General features: G+C 38.2%; 1 protein-coding gene across 5 annotated transcripts in view; it reads left to right on the forward strand.

Annotated features, from left to right (window-relative positions):
* The first annotated feature begins 2,410 nt into the window (after nt 1-2,410).
* The window catches only part of lrp1ab (low density lipoprotein receptor-related protein 1Ab), a 175,206-nt gene continuing 163,766 nt past the window's right edge, over nt 2,411-13,850 (forward strand). For all 5 annotated transcript variants that reach the window (XM_049462890.1, XM_049462893.1, XM_049462891.1 and 2 more), the window contains exon 1: nt 2,411-3,133. In XM_049462890.1, the coding sequence (XP_049318847.1) occupies nt 3,058-3,133 (76 nt within the window). In that variant the 5' untranslated portion in view covers nt 2,411-3,057. The remainder of the gene's footprint in view (nt 3,134-13,850) is intronic.

Genomic DNA, 13,850 nt, shown 5'->3' on the forward strand with positions numbered 1-13,850 from the left:
TTTACAACACAGTAGTGTAGAGTAAAGGGCCAATACGCAATAAATTAATACACAAAACACTGCCAACAATATTCCTATCGATGTATCGTAGTCTAATAGCAGTATTCTACGATACTGACTATATCGCAATACAATCTCTCTATCTCTCTATCTATCTATCTGTCTGTCTGTCTGTTCATCATTTCATCTGAATATTATTATAAATCTGTGGTGTGATTTAAAGCGGGCTGTTCATCCTCAGACAGAAACCATCAAACCTGACTGAACTGGAGATGATTTGTAAAGAAGAATTATCCAAAATACCCTCAACCAGAAGCCAGACTCTCATTGGAAGCAACAAGAAGAGTTTAGAGGCTGTTATTTCTGCGTTTCTTTGAAGTAATAAAACATACCAGTCCTGCTTAACATTTTTATAAACATTTCCAAATCTTTAACTGTGCTATAGGTGAGGATGATGTTTCCATGTACAGTACTTTTGTACATGGAAACTCTCAATATATAGATCAGTTAATCAAAAATACCACCCCCCTGCTGACATCCAACCACCCAATCAGCTCTCCCTTCTGCAACTCCTCTAAACCCATACATCATCCAGTGCTCCTGCCAAACTACTCTCCTGATTTTTTTTTTAAACTTGAGCTAAGGGGTGAAGTCAGCAAAATCAGGAGGTTTAGCTTTACAGAAAAAACGTGAAGGATAAAGTGTTTTATTTCTAGGATATTGACCCTCTAACTTTTGTCAGGAACACTCCACCACCTCTGTGTTCAATTTCCAAGAAAAACAGCCGTTCCGTAAAGTCCAAAATGTTGTTTGTATTGTGCTTAAAGCTCACATCTGTGAGAGATTATGCAAGCAATTCCCGAAATGTCGGAACGTGCTCACTTGCACAATACACAACCAATTTAGTGGGGCTGTTTTTCCTAAACTGCGCTGGACTGAAAGAGAAAGTTGATGTCTCACAGGATGTCGATAAATAGGATCGGAATTTAACAAAAACAGATCCTATTAATTATAAAAGGATTTTTTTAAGCTGAGTGTCAAACTGAGCTCCTTCTGAAACATGGCTCTGCAGAGTTCTGTCCTCTGCCTCATTAAACACACCTGATTCTACTCTCCGGCCAATTAGCAAGGCCTCCACCAGTTACTCTCAGAGGCTGCAGCCTATCTCCTTTCTATCTTAACTGCTAGAGAGAGTGTTCAGTGCAGTGCTCGCTCTACCAGCTAAGAATAACCTCTGTGGAGCCAAAAGGCTGAGAGTGTGCCACAGGGCTTCATTCATGACCAAGTGCCAAAGTCAAATACATTGGAAAAACAGCAACAACTACCTAAAAAAAATTGAGGTTTTCATTTTCTCTAAATCTCAGGCTCATTTAAAATTCTGGAGTCTCAGTGAAATCCTTAAAGAACAAAAGCAATAGGATGGTGACAAAAACACTAGTATGGTAAAAATTAGCACTTCTTCTCTAATATCCTCTGAAATCGTTTGGAGAACATATCTGCATGTTAGCAATATTTTTTGTACATTTTCTAATCTACTCTGCCGCCAGACAATAGTGTCCCAACACATTATAAAAAGGGATTTCTTGGGTTCTTCTTTTCCAGATACAATTTTCTTTAGATATCTTGATATTTTTGTTGTAATTCTGACTTCAGAAACTAAGGTATTGTAGACATCTAATATTATATTACCTAAAATGAACGAACTATCTTAAAATAATGACTTGCGATCTTAAAATAATGAGGTAGTATCTCAAAATAATTAGATAGTATCTCAAAATAAGATGATAGTATCTTAAAATAATGACATACTAACTCAAAACAATGAATATAGTATCTCAAAATAATGAGATAATAACTCAAAATAATGATATAGTATCTCAAAATAATCACTTACTATCTAACAATATTGTGATAGTATCTCAAAATAATGAGATAGTATCTTAAAATAATTACTTACTATCTAAAAATAAGTTAACTTAATAATAAAAAATTGGTTGTTTTTTTTTATTTTGATTCTTTTAAATATTAATTCAGTGTCAGAACCTTAATGCTAACCGATACGTATGAGTCCATGTTGAATAAATATTTTTTTATGTTGTTTTTATTCTATCATTAATGTTTAATTTGTTTATTCAATGAAAATAACTAAAAAATTAAGGTTTATTCCGTTAGATTTCTGTCATATCAGAAGAATAAAAAGCAGCGGGAGAGCCAAGATGGCGGCTCGGCCGGGCCAGTTTCTCTCCGCTGAGGGGGAAACAGAGCGGAGGGCGGGAAACTGCGCCGCGCATGCGCGGGAGAGGGAGCCGGGCCGCGCAGCTTCAGCCAGCAGCGTTCACAGCGACGTCATCACTGGTGCGAGCGAGCAGTGTGGTGTGGAGAGGCGCTCTCGCGCACACACACATACATACACTCACACACACACATTCACATTCACAGCTACAGCTACAGCTACACACACACACAGTACAAACCAGCAGCATCGCGGGTGGCGGCGGGACGCAGCAGAGAAAGGAGAAGAAAGGGAGAAAGGAGGCTTTTATTTTATTTTTTTATTCATTTTTTTCTTCTTTTATTGGGCGACCCCCGGCTCTGCTGGAGAAAGGAGCCGACCCCCAGCAGTACGCGCTGGGCACGAGCACGGAGGAGAGAGCGGGATTTATTTTTTTATTTTTTATTTTTAATTGAATAAAAAAGGCTATCCTTTTAAAACTGCAGTGTGCGGTTTTCAGCAGGACGCAGCGCAGCTCCATGACCGCGCTGTCCCGCACCGCGGTTTGAAAAAGCCTCCCCCCCTCCAGCCTCCCTCTCTCAGGCGGCTCCTGCACGAACCCAGACCCGCGTTTCAGGCTTGTGCTGGCCGCCGGCGGAGGGACCCGAGGCGGCACCACCACCACCACCAGCAGCACGACGCAGGAGGCTTTGATGAGGTGCTCGGCCCCGGTCCTGCACAGCCACAGCCGCCACCTCCTCCTCCACCTTCTTCTCCACCACCTTCTCCTCCTCCTGTGCCTCCATTAACCTAACCAGCGGTGAGCGACGCCGCGCCGGGCGAACATGCGGGCTGTCGGATTGCTCACCCTCGGCTTCTGCCTCACCGTGGAGGTCCTGGTCCCTACCGGATCCATTGAGGGTGAGTGATTGATCTGCGTGGGATTTGTTTGTTTGTTTTACAGCATTTCTGAAGGCATTTCGTGGACTAAACCTGCTCATTGAGTGAGTTATTTATGGGGCTGCAGCTAACAATCATCTTGGTAACGTTAGTCGAATAATCGGTCGATTATTTATCTATTTATTTATTCATTTATTTTAATTAGTCGATTAGTCCATAGCTATATCTGCCATCCACTCTATTAATGTTCCAATCTGGGCACTGCACACCTGTGAATGCAACGCAACTAATCGTCATTTTGGTAGTCGAATAATCGGAAGATTATTTATTATTTTAAGGTTATTTCATTTAGTCGAGTTTATGTTTCAGTGTTGGCACTGCACACCTGTGAATGCAATGCAATAATGATTATTTTGGTAATGGACTAATCAGACTTCTGACTAATATTTTTTCCCCTCCAATTTAGTCGATTAGACCAAGGCTATATCTGGCATTCCCTATATCACATATCCTTTTACAATATTGGCACGTTTTACCTTACCTGCTTAATAAGTCTGCACACCTTTGCATAGAGATAGGCCTGCTGCAACCAATTATTATTTTGGTAGTGGACTAATCTGACTAGTTTTTTCACATATGTACTCGATTATTCAATGGCTGTTTTTTTAATTCACCTACTAATCTTTTTATTATTGCATCATGTCAGTCAAGTCTTTACACCTGTGAATGGCTGGCACCCTGTGTCCTGTCTTTGCTAGTTAATCAATTGGATGTTTTTAAGTCTTTCTCTCTCGATTAGTTGACTACTATTACTACCATTCCCTCCATTTCCAACTGCTTCTGTTCCAATATTGGCACGTTTACCTCACCTGCTTAATGCAATGCACACCTGGTAATGCAGTGCAATGCAACTAATGAACCTTTTGATAGTCAACTAAAATGATTAGTCTCAATAAGTTGATTAATCGATTCAATTCAAGTCAAAGATCCTTCTTCCAGCCTCTCTATTACTGCATCCTGTGAGTCAACAATGAAATCTAGAGTCTACAGTTTTTTGTATGTTAGGCATTGTGTCGATTATGTCGATTAATCGATTAATCGTTGCAGCAGCTTTAAGTTACCTGGAAGAATGAATAAATAGATGCATGGTTTGAGGCCTGGACGTATAACTAGCCTATCTATTCTCCTATAATGATGATTATAGTCCTGCAGCAGCATTCAGGCTTTATTCTAAAGGCTTTCTGGCTGGCTTTTGCACACCTGGGCTGTTTATTTGCTTGAGGAAAATGATGAAGAGGATGATGAGGATGAGTTGGCTGCTAAATCCGCTTTGAGAAGAATGAAACGACGCCTCTGCTCTCCTGTAAACGCCTCCGTTTAGCTGACTAGCTTGCCATACACGGTTTACCTGCTCCGGTTGTTTACAATAGGAACCGTCTCAGCTAGCTAGCCTCGCTAATGTGCAAAATCTCGGGGAAAAACTAGGATTAAATCACATTTACGAGATAAAAAACAGCAGAAACAGAGGGCTGACTGGCTTTTCATGATTCTCTGACATTATTTAAGCCACAGTTAGCTTGCTAACAGCCTGGACTACTGGGCTGATGATGCTGCTGCTGGTGCTGATGCTGCATGTCTCTGGATGTGGATGAGGATGCTTGCTAGGCCCATGCTCATTTCTTAGACATGCTTTGTGTTATATATTACAATATATTCTTGATTTTATCCAATGCAATATAATTCTGATACTTAAATATATTGACAAATGTGATGTCTGTACCTACAGTTCATATAATGCATAATCTAATTACCAATCAGTTCAGTCAGTGAAGGGTGCTGCAAATACTGTATGTATTTTGTAAAAAAAAAAAAAATATATATATATATATATAACATTTATTAAAACCTATTTAGGACTGGGCGATATAGTGACAAAACATATACTATGCATAATATAAGCAGTTCTCAATTACAATTTAGATTTTTAGTTCTGCCTATGTTTATTGTGGTTGTGGGGCCTAAATTATCCACAAAGATTCCCTTATTTTTTTTGTTTAATCCATTGAATTAGAGCGCTATGATATTTTTCATATTTCACCAGATGTTACTTATACACTAACAGTGGATTGTTCAGAACCCCTCAAATTTGAGCTGGATTGGTCTGTAAACACATCTCATTTTACATGATGCTGTAAACATTTTTCCAATTTAACTTCTTGTTTTAACTGCAAATCAAAAGTAATACTGTATCGGCTTGACTCATTTAATGTTTCAGAACAGGAATATACTAGTTCATCTCCAAACAAATTCAATATTACTAAGAATGGTACTTTTTCACACAGAGTGTTCTGTTTTAAGTGTTTATTTCTTTTAAAATCAGTATCTCAGAAAATTAGACTAATTGTTACTTTCGGCAGTGTGGGCATTGTGCCAAGTCCTGCTGGAAAATGAAATTGAATTACTAAAATAAAGCAACTTTTCAATGATTTTCACATTTATTTGAGATGCACTAGTAGATAGCAGGAAGCCACAGTTGGCACTGTACCCTGAGATGTTACCCAGTTGGACGTGGGTTAGTTTTTTTTTTTAGACTGTAGCACTACAGACCGAGGGACACGTCAGGAAAGAAAACAATGTGAACAACTCCCACCAGTCGCCCATGCTGGAATACCGCGGATACTTTCCTGTGACATCTGCATGAATTATGTATCAGGCCTTGACGTTGAATTCTGGCCTGTAGATATCTGCATATTTTAAATTATGCAGATCAGCAACTTGTACAGTGCTTGGAAACATTCCACACATAAAAAAATCCTGTAATATTCAGGATATTTTATTTAACTTCTTGCCTCAGATGAGTAACTTTGCTTTGTCTTACTTTTCCAGGTGCTTTTCATTACGTGTTCCTAAAATGACAGGCTGAGCTTTCAGTAAACACATGTTTCAGGGTAAGGTAGGATTGTTGGAGGTAAAATAGCTAAGGCGTATGATTTCTTCAATCATGTTTACGGCTTTTTGTGCACATTTGACCCAGATGTCGTCATCCAGTGTGGTTTCTCTTCTGTTCCAGTTTGCTTTCTCCAAAGCCTAACCCACATTGACATATCATGTCATGCTTATGCAGTTTTTCAGGGCCTTTTAACAGGGGCCGTTTAACTAGAATGGGATTAAACCTCACTATCAGCTGGGGGCTGACCTGGATGACTGTATAAACACAGTTATCAGGGTGCCACCTCAGTGTATACTATTGTCAAGATTAAGCTCCCGTATGATTAAGCGTAATGAATGGTGATAAGCCTGGTGGGTTTGCAGAGTGGAGGATTTCTTCTTGCATGTACTGTTGTGCAAGAGTTGGTGTAAAGTGAATAACTAACTGTTGCAGACTGTGATTACGTGATCTAACTGGGCTGGATGTAGAGTGAGGTAGAGGTCCCCAAACTACTTCTTAGTTTAGGATCTTAATGCTAATCTTCTATCATTAAAATGTATTTTATAAATATAACATTATATAATTTTGGTATGTGTCATTGTGTCAACAGGCAATTATGTGATTTGGATATCATCGTGCACCCCTTAGGGTTGCCATGATTAGTCAACATAATCGTCGATGTCGATTATAAAAAAAAAATTGGCAACTCCAAATGTCGATGTCAGCAAATCTCTAATTTGTAACTGTACCTAATTGCACTAAAAACTGAGAACAGAAACGCTATGTGGAAGTGCTGCTCATACACTAGTGCTGCAGCTGATGACTATTCTAGTAGTCGACTAATCTACCGATTATTTGTTCGATTCATTGATTAGTCGTGATTATTTTTAGTCATTCCCTCCATTTGTACTTCCTACTGGCGAGGACAGATAAATATTTAGACCCCAAGACTAATTTTGCGATATATTTTGATAGATTGACGTATCTATATTGAACTAAAAATTACAAAGTATATTACTATTTTTTCTTACGTTTTACCAAGGACATAACTCCCTGAAAAGATTGTCTAATGGAGCAAAGTTTTTTCTATTAAAATCTGTAGTTTCTAAAACATATAATTTAATTTTAATGTAGTGGACAGTACTCTTATCCAGCTATAATTGGTTCAACTAATGTTAGTAAAGTTATTAAATAAGTGAATGGCATTAATAGAGCAATTAACATCTGTTTTTATAATTTTAAATTGATGGAGAAAGCTAGGAACAGAAGTCGTACCCACAGAAAACCTACAAAAAAAAATAATCGCCAGAATAGTCGACTACCAAAATAATCATTAGTTGCTGCCCTAGCACTCCTACATGGGTAAAACCAACCTCGTCTTAAAACCTCAACTTAAATCTTAAAAAAAACCAAACTTTTAAGCATCTGCAGCTTAGTCATTTCAGCTTTAGTCATTTCAGCTTTAGTCATTATACTCTTTAACTGAGCTTCTTCTCACCGTGCGCCGGAGTTGGACGAGGGAACTGGTGGTTCAGTTCACCACAACACCCACTTAAGTGCTGTAGACTCCAGCCACCGTTGTGGCGCTGTTGGGAATGTTTGACGGGAAGAGCGGAGAAGAGTCTGTCCTGAAGAGAGAGACGTCTGAAGCGTCAGCCTCGCCCCAGTTTTCCAAAAACTGTGAGCTTAACCTACAATGATCTCAGTTTAAGAGGGTGTTGAATGGGTAGTGTGGAGTTTAGAGACACTTCCGAATGACTCTACAGGCATGGGCGTAACGTTTTATAGCATACTGGGGACACACAAATACAGACACACACTCATACAAACACACACACACACACACACTTACCAGCAGAAAGTATTGTTCTACTGCATTTTTGGATACACTGGAATACGTTTTCAGATTTAGGTTGTTTTAAAGTGTTTTCACTTGGATGGTTGCATTTTCATCTTGGGTTGGTTTGTTTTCACACAGGGTAAAATTCAAGCTCAACAAAATCACCGATACATCGCAACAAACTATGTACAGAGAACATTCTCTCTGCTGATTGGCCAGAGCTGTAAATACAGGAAGAAGGTCATGTGTTCTGGATTAGTGAATATTTCTATTCAGTTTAACATAACATAATGGCAGAGATGGCATTAGTTCATAGCTGTAGTAATTATCTGAGGAATATAATGGCTTAATTTGTTAAATACAGCTGAAAGTTGAGTTGGTTCAAGGTTGAGTCAATTTGGAACCACAAATGAACCGCTAAAGACTTAGTTTGAGACCAGACAGAGACCACTTCCTCTCAAGGGTCTCATTGCAGCTAATTTGGTCTATGGTACATCTGAATATACTGTCCTAAATTGCTTAAAAGGGTTAAAATGAATTGATTGTTTGGTTTAATTGGACTTAAAAACAAGTGCAGGTATAAAAATATATAATAAACTCCCTCAGTGTATGTGTGTATACAAGTAGGTATTTTTGGATATTTGTCTTTAGCTTGTTGTGTAGTGTACTTGCTTGTTTGCTAGCAATTTAAAATTCAAGTGACAAAATCTGCAGTGGGAATAGGCTGAGAATCCCAAGCATTTATTATATTTTGGCCATTTTTACTATGCCTTTTGAGGGCAAACCACAACCCCGCAAACATTTCTCATGCTTAAATTTGGTCTGGCCGATTTTATGGACAAGTTAATCTTAGAAATCTGGAGAAACAAGCCTGAACATCTACAAAAACTTAAGAGAAACAATGAGCAAATTGTGTTTTACTGCTTGACTGTCCTATGTTTATACAGCAAGGTGGAATTTGTGTAAACTTGACCAATTTTGCTGACGTGCACTATATGGAAAAATATATACTGTGATACCTGCTTATTCATGAGTTCTCCTGAAATCAAGGATATTTGATTTTTTTTTTGTAACATTTTCTACTATATTTTTTAAAAAGTACTGGATGAAGCACCATCAGCCAGAGCTCAATTTTGGGAGTTTTAAGGCAGTTTAATACCTGTTGTTGTTTTTTTATGATCCGGTCTGAGCGTTTCTTCCTCTGTTTGGTTTAGTTTCACACAGACATGAACCTAAACACACCAAAATGCTCACCAGTAACCCCCTTGAGCACATTCTCTTCTCTGATTGGTTGAAGCTGTATATTGCTCTAACCCACACATGGCATTATGCATGGTGCCAGTATTTTTAATGTAGTCCTATTTTTACAGTACGTCTCCACAGGGCATAGACAAGCTGTGTGTGTGTGTGTGTGTGTATGTATATGTGCAATTGCACATCCGTGTCAGCAGTTGAAGCAAGTTAAAAGTTGGTAAATGCATTCATTAGAAGCATTCTCCACTACTGTTTGAGCAGTGTAGCTATCATACTCTTATACAGTGTCTCTCGCAGTTGAAGAGCTGAAGAACTTCTTGTTCCTGAAGCTGAAGAAGCTCTTGTTTTGGCACATCCTCTCAGGCAAATGTACGTGTTTGGGTTTTTGTGTAGTTTTGGGCGTAGCAGAGTGGATTTTGGAGATTGGGAAGCTGGTGGCTGGAGTGGAAAACCGCAGATTTGCTCGGATCACATCTGGGTAAGAGCTTGAGTGAGAAAAGTGCTGAATGTGAGGTCGCACAGGGGCTACTCTGGAGCCCTGTATTACAGATGCTTTAACCTCCATCCTGCTGCATTCTCGAACTAATCTAACAGAATGCGATATGCGTGTCTTCCATGGGAACGAGGCTGTGGAGGGGTCGGGTCTGGGCTGGGGTTTGGGGTTATGTTATGTTAGATTAGATGTTAATTAGAAGCCAGTGAAAGCTTGCCTCTTTTTCGGACCTTGTTTCTGGCTCCTGGCCCGGGTCCTAAAAGCGTTTTAGCGCTAACGTCATCTTAAATCCACTAAAAGTCGTTCTCGCTGAGGCATCTTGGGAAATTCTTTGCGCTCCGGTGCTTAAGGAAAAGCCTGTCCCTGTTGTGTTCTTTATCCCAGTTGGACTGAGAGTAACACGGCTGAACCTCATCACTCTGACAGGTTGAACCTCAGGACGGCCTCCCCTCGCCGACACTGACCACAGATGGACGCAGTCCAGATGACAGTGATTCATCCGAGGAGTCTGTTTGCTGCAGCCAAAGTACATCAACGAATGATAAGGAACATTTTTTGATAAAAGCGGGAATAATGGCTAATCTAGTTCTAGCTCTGTATCCGTAAAAGTTTATTTTTTTCAGATTGAGAGAAAGAAAGAGAGAGAATGTTGTTGGTGGTGGTGAAGGGTCAGGTCGTCGAAATCGTCAAAATATTATATATTTTTGGATGTTTTTCAATTCTGTTTATTATGGGTGTGCCAGATCATATCGTACGCGATAACATCGCCACCATTTTTGAATAGCGTGAACCATATTAAACCCTGAAATATCGTAATCACATCAGGGTACGCTGTTTTTGCTGTTTTTAGCAACAAAAAAAATTCTCACTTTTCTCATTTCTCACTAAATATCTATTAAAGACTTTATCTAGAGATTATATCTGTCCGGTATCATTAATGTTACTGCAGCTCTGGATATATGGAGATATATGGAGTGCATTACTAAATAAAAAAATAAAAAAAAGTGTTTTGTCATATCGTCATACAGAGTATCATTATCGTAAAAATACCATAAAATATCGTGATCTTATTTTAGGGCCGTATCGCCCACCCCTACTACTTAGCTTAAAAAACTCTCTCACTTTAAGTGGGCTTAAATTGTCTTATATCTTATATAATGAGTTTGATAATCACTCAGTTCACTGTGTTTTAGGTGCACTTAAAATCCTTAAAATCCTTTAATTTTCCCAAAAATCGTTACTGTGCCTTATAATCTGTTGCTTCTTATGTATAAATTCTACCAGTCAGGTATTAAGGAGCAGTAAAGCCTCTCCACTGAAGTACAGAGTTATAAGGGTTATAAGAGTTTTCAGTGATGTTTCTACAGCACTAAGGCTGGGTGCAGCAGCATTAGCATTAGCATTAGCTGTTAACCACAGTGCTAGCTCTTTTGCAGTTCAGAGGTGAGTAGATTTGACTGTAGTCTACTTGTTTATCTTGTTAACCAGGACACTCGAGTTCCTCAGTATAGCGCTATCTGGCGGCATTTATTAGCGCTAAGCACTGCTAACTACACTGTTAAAAATATTGGAAGGCTAAGCTTCCTTTAAATAAAAGCAAGCACTTTACTCACTCAAATAAATTTTTCAGTTTGTTTGACTTTGAAAGAAAATGTTTTGTTTGGAGATATTTTAGCCAGACAGCAAGTTGTATAGTGGGTTAACCAGTGTGCGATATAGTTGTATTGCATCTGCAAGTTTTTGCCTACTCCCATCTTTATTTATTGACAAAACGGTAACCTATAATTGTGTGGCAATGCATGTGATGTATGGAATTAGTCCACAGTTTAAGAAAAAATCGCTCTTTGCTGAAAATAAAACTGCGTTCTTTGAAATTAGCTTAGAAAATAACATAATTCTGTATTTTAGTGCTTTTATAACACTACAGAAATACATGTTATGGTGTGAATGGTATGGATAAAAACCTTGTTTTAAAAAGACTGTGTTCAAACTTTTTTTTTTTTTTGGCTCAGATCAGATCTTTTTTCCCACATTTAAAGATCATTTCCTGGATCTAATAATTAATTTTGTGAATGTATTATGCAACACATTCATTCAGTGAAGCTGAGTTGGTTTTAATTCTTCTCTAAAAAGGAAAAACATGATGTTCTTTTTCAGTTCTCTCCACCATTTGTTTTATATATATATATATATATATATATATATATAATTTTTTTTTTTTTTTTTTTTACTGTTTTGCAGCAAGTAAGTGATCAGGATTATTAAAGAAATCTTTCTTGCTTCCTCAAAGCAGTTTCCTCCTGACGGACGCAGGATTATATCAGCGTGCTTTTGGTGTTTTGGTGGTCAAATAATGGCTTGAGTCCAGGTCCAGTTCTGCTACTGATATGAGTCATGCAGTTCTGTGGCGATGATAAGGATGAGTAATTAGCTCTTTATTTGAGTCAGTCTGTTCAATAAGACTCATACAACCAGGCACAAATTTTAAAAGAGTTTATTCTGCTTTTGTTGGAGTACCTGTCTCTGCTGTCCAGTGAAAGCTTTCTGTTAGATTTAACAGGATTTGCTGTGAGGATTTCTGTGTGTTTTGCTGGTATGAGTGCATTGGACACAGCCGTGCTCCTGGAGTTTTTAAACACACTAACACCTCGTACACCACCACCAGGCTAATCAGTGCTAATCACTGCAGCTACAGGACTACAGTCTGTAATTTGATATAGAACTACAAACTGCTCCTTTATGATCAGTTGAACTAAAAAAAACAAATGTGGTTGTTTTTTGTGAAAGACTAGACTTAACCATGACTTAAACCTGAACTCGACACACATTTCTGTGGAGTATTAACAAACAGACACATACATACATGTCAAGATCAGCACTGGCTTCTTCTTTTTCATCTTCGTCTTCTTTCTCGTCTTCTTTGTCTTCAGTCTTCTACTTTTTCTTCATCTTCTTTCTCGTCTTCATCTTTGTCTTCTTTCTTGCCATCATCATCTTCTTTTTCGCCATGTTCTTTGTCTTCTTTCTTGTCCTTTTCTCATCGTCTTCTACTTTCTCGTCTTCTACTTTCTTGTCTTCTTCTTTCTCATCTTATTCTTAGCCTTCTACTTTCTCGCTTTTATCGTCTTCTTCTTTTTAGTCTTTATCTTCTTTCCCGTTTTCTTCTTTGCCTTCTACTTTCTCGTCTTCTACTTCTTCTTTTTAGTCTTTATCTTCTTTCTCGTCTTCTTTTTCGCCTTCTTCTTCTTTCTAGTCTTCTTCTTTCTCATCTTGTCATTCTTCTTCTGGGCCTTGTTCTTTCTCGCCATGTTCTTTGTCTTCTTTCACATCTTTTTTCACTTTTTTCACGTCTTTTTTTCGACGTGTCCTTTTCTCATCGTCTTCTACTTTTTTCGTCTTCTTCTTTCTAGTCTTAAACTTCTTTCTGGTCTTCTTTACCTTCTACTTCCTCTTCCTCTTCTTCTTCTTTTTTTTAGTCTATCTTGTTTCTCGTCTTCTTCTTTTTATTATTCTTTTTCTTCTTCCTCCTAGTCTGTGTCTTCTTTCTCATCTTCTTCTTTGCCTTCTTATTTCTCGTCTTTTTCGTCTTCTTAATTATTCTTTCTAGTCTTCTTCTTTCTCATCTCGTCATTCTTCTTCTTCACCTTCTTTCTTTCTTCTGGGGTGTCTAGTCTCTCTGTAAGTTATAAACATTTATATATGCTTCTACAGATATATGCATGTAAAATCTAAGATATCAGAATCGGTGCATCCTGGTGCTTAATTTTTTGACACTTCAACACTTTGCATTAAAAATGAACAGGATATGTTGCGATGTGTTGTCGCATCTAGAATCTAAAGTTTTAATGCATGGATGTGTGTGGTACCCTGCTATAGGGCTGCAACTAATGCTTATTTTGGTAGTCTGGCAGTTTTTTCTTAAAATTACAGTTTTTTTTTAAATTCTGTTTAAGTACAAGTTTTATACTTAAGCGTTTGTAGTCTTTTCATTAGGACTTTTCTCTTAAGACCAAATACAAATATACTCATAAGAATGAACCCCATTGTTCTTAAAACAATGCATCACTTCGTCACACAGGCCCCACAGTTATGAAGTGTCTTGCAGTAAGTAGATTTATTGCTTGCTTGCTTCATTGGACAGGGTATGGGAACAGCCTGAATTGGCACCAGTGTTTGTATGAAGTACAAGCTTTTATATTAAATAGATTTGAGTCTTTATTCT

Source organism: Astyanax mexicanus, chromosome 13 (genome assembly GCF_023375975.1).
Source record: "Astyanax mexicanus isolate ESR-SI-001 chromosome 13, AstMex3_surface, whole genome shotgun sequence".
Lineage (NCBI taxonomy): Eukaryota > Metazoa > Chordata > Actinopteri > Characiformes > Acestrorhamphidae > Astyanax > Astyanax mexicanus.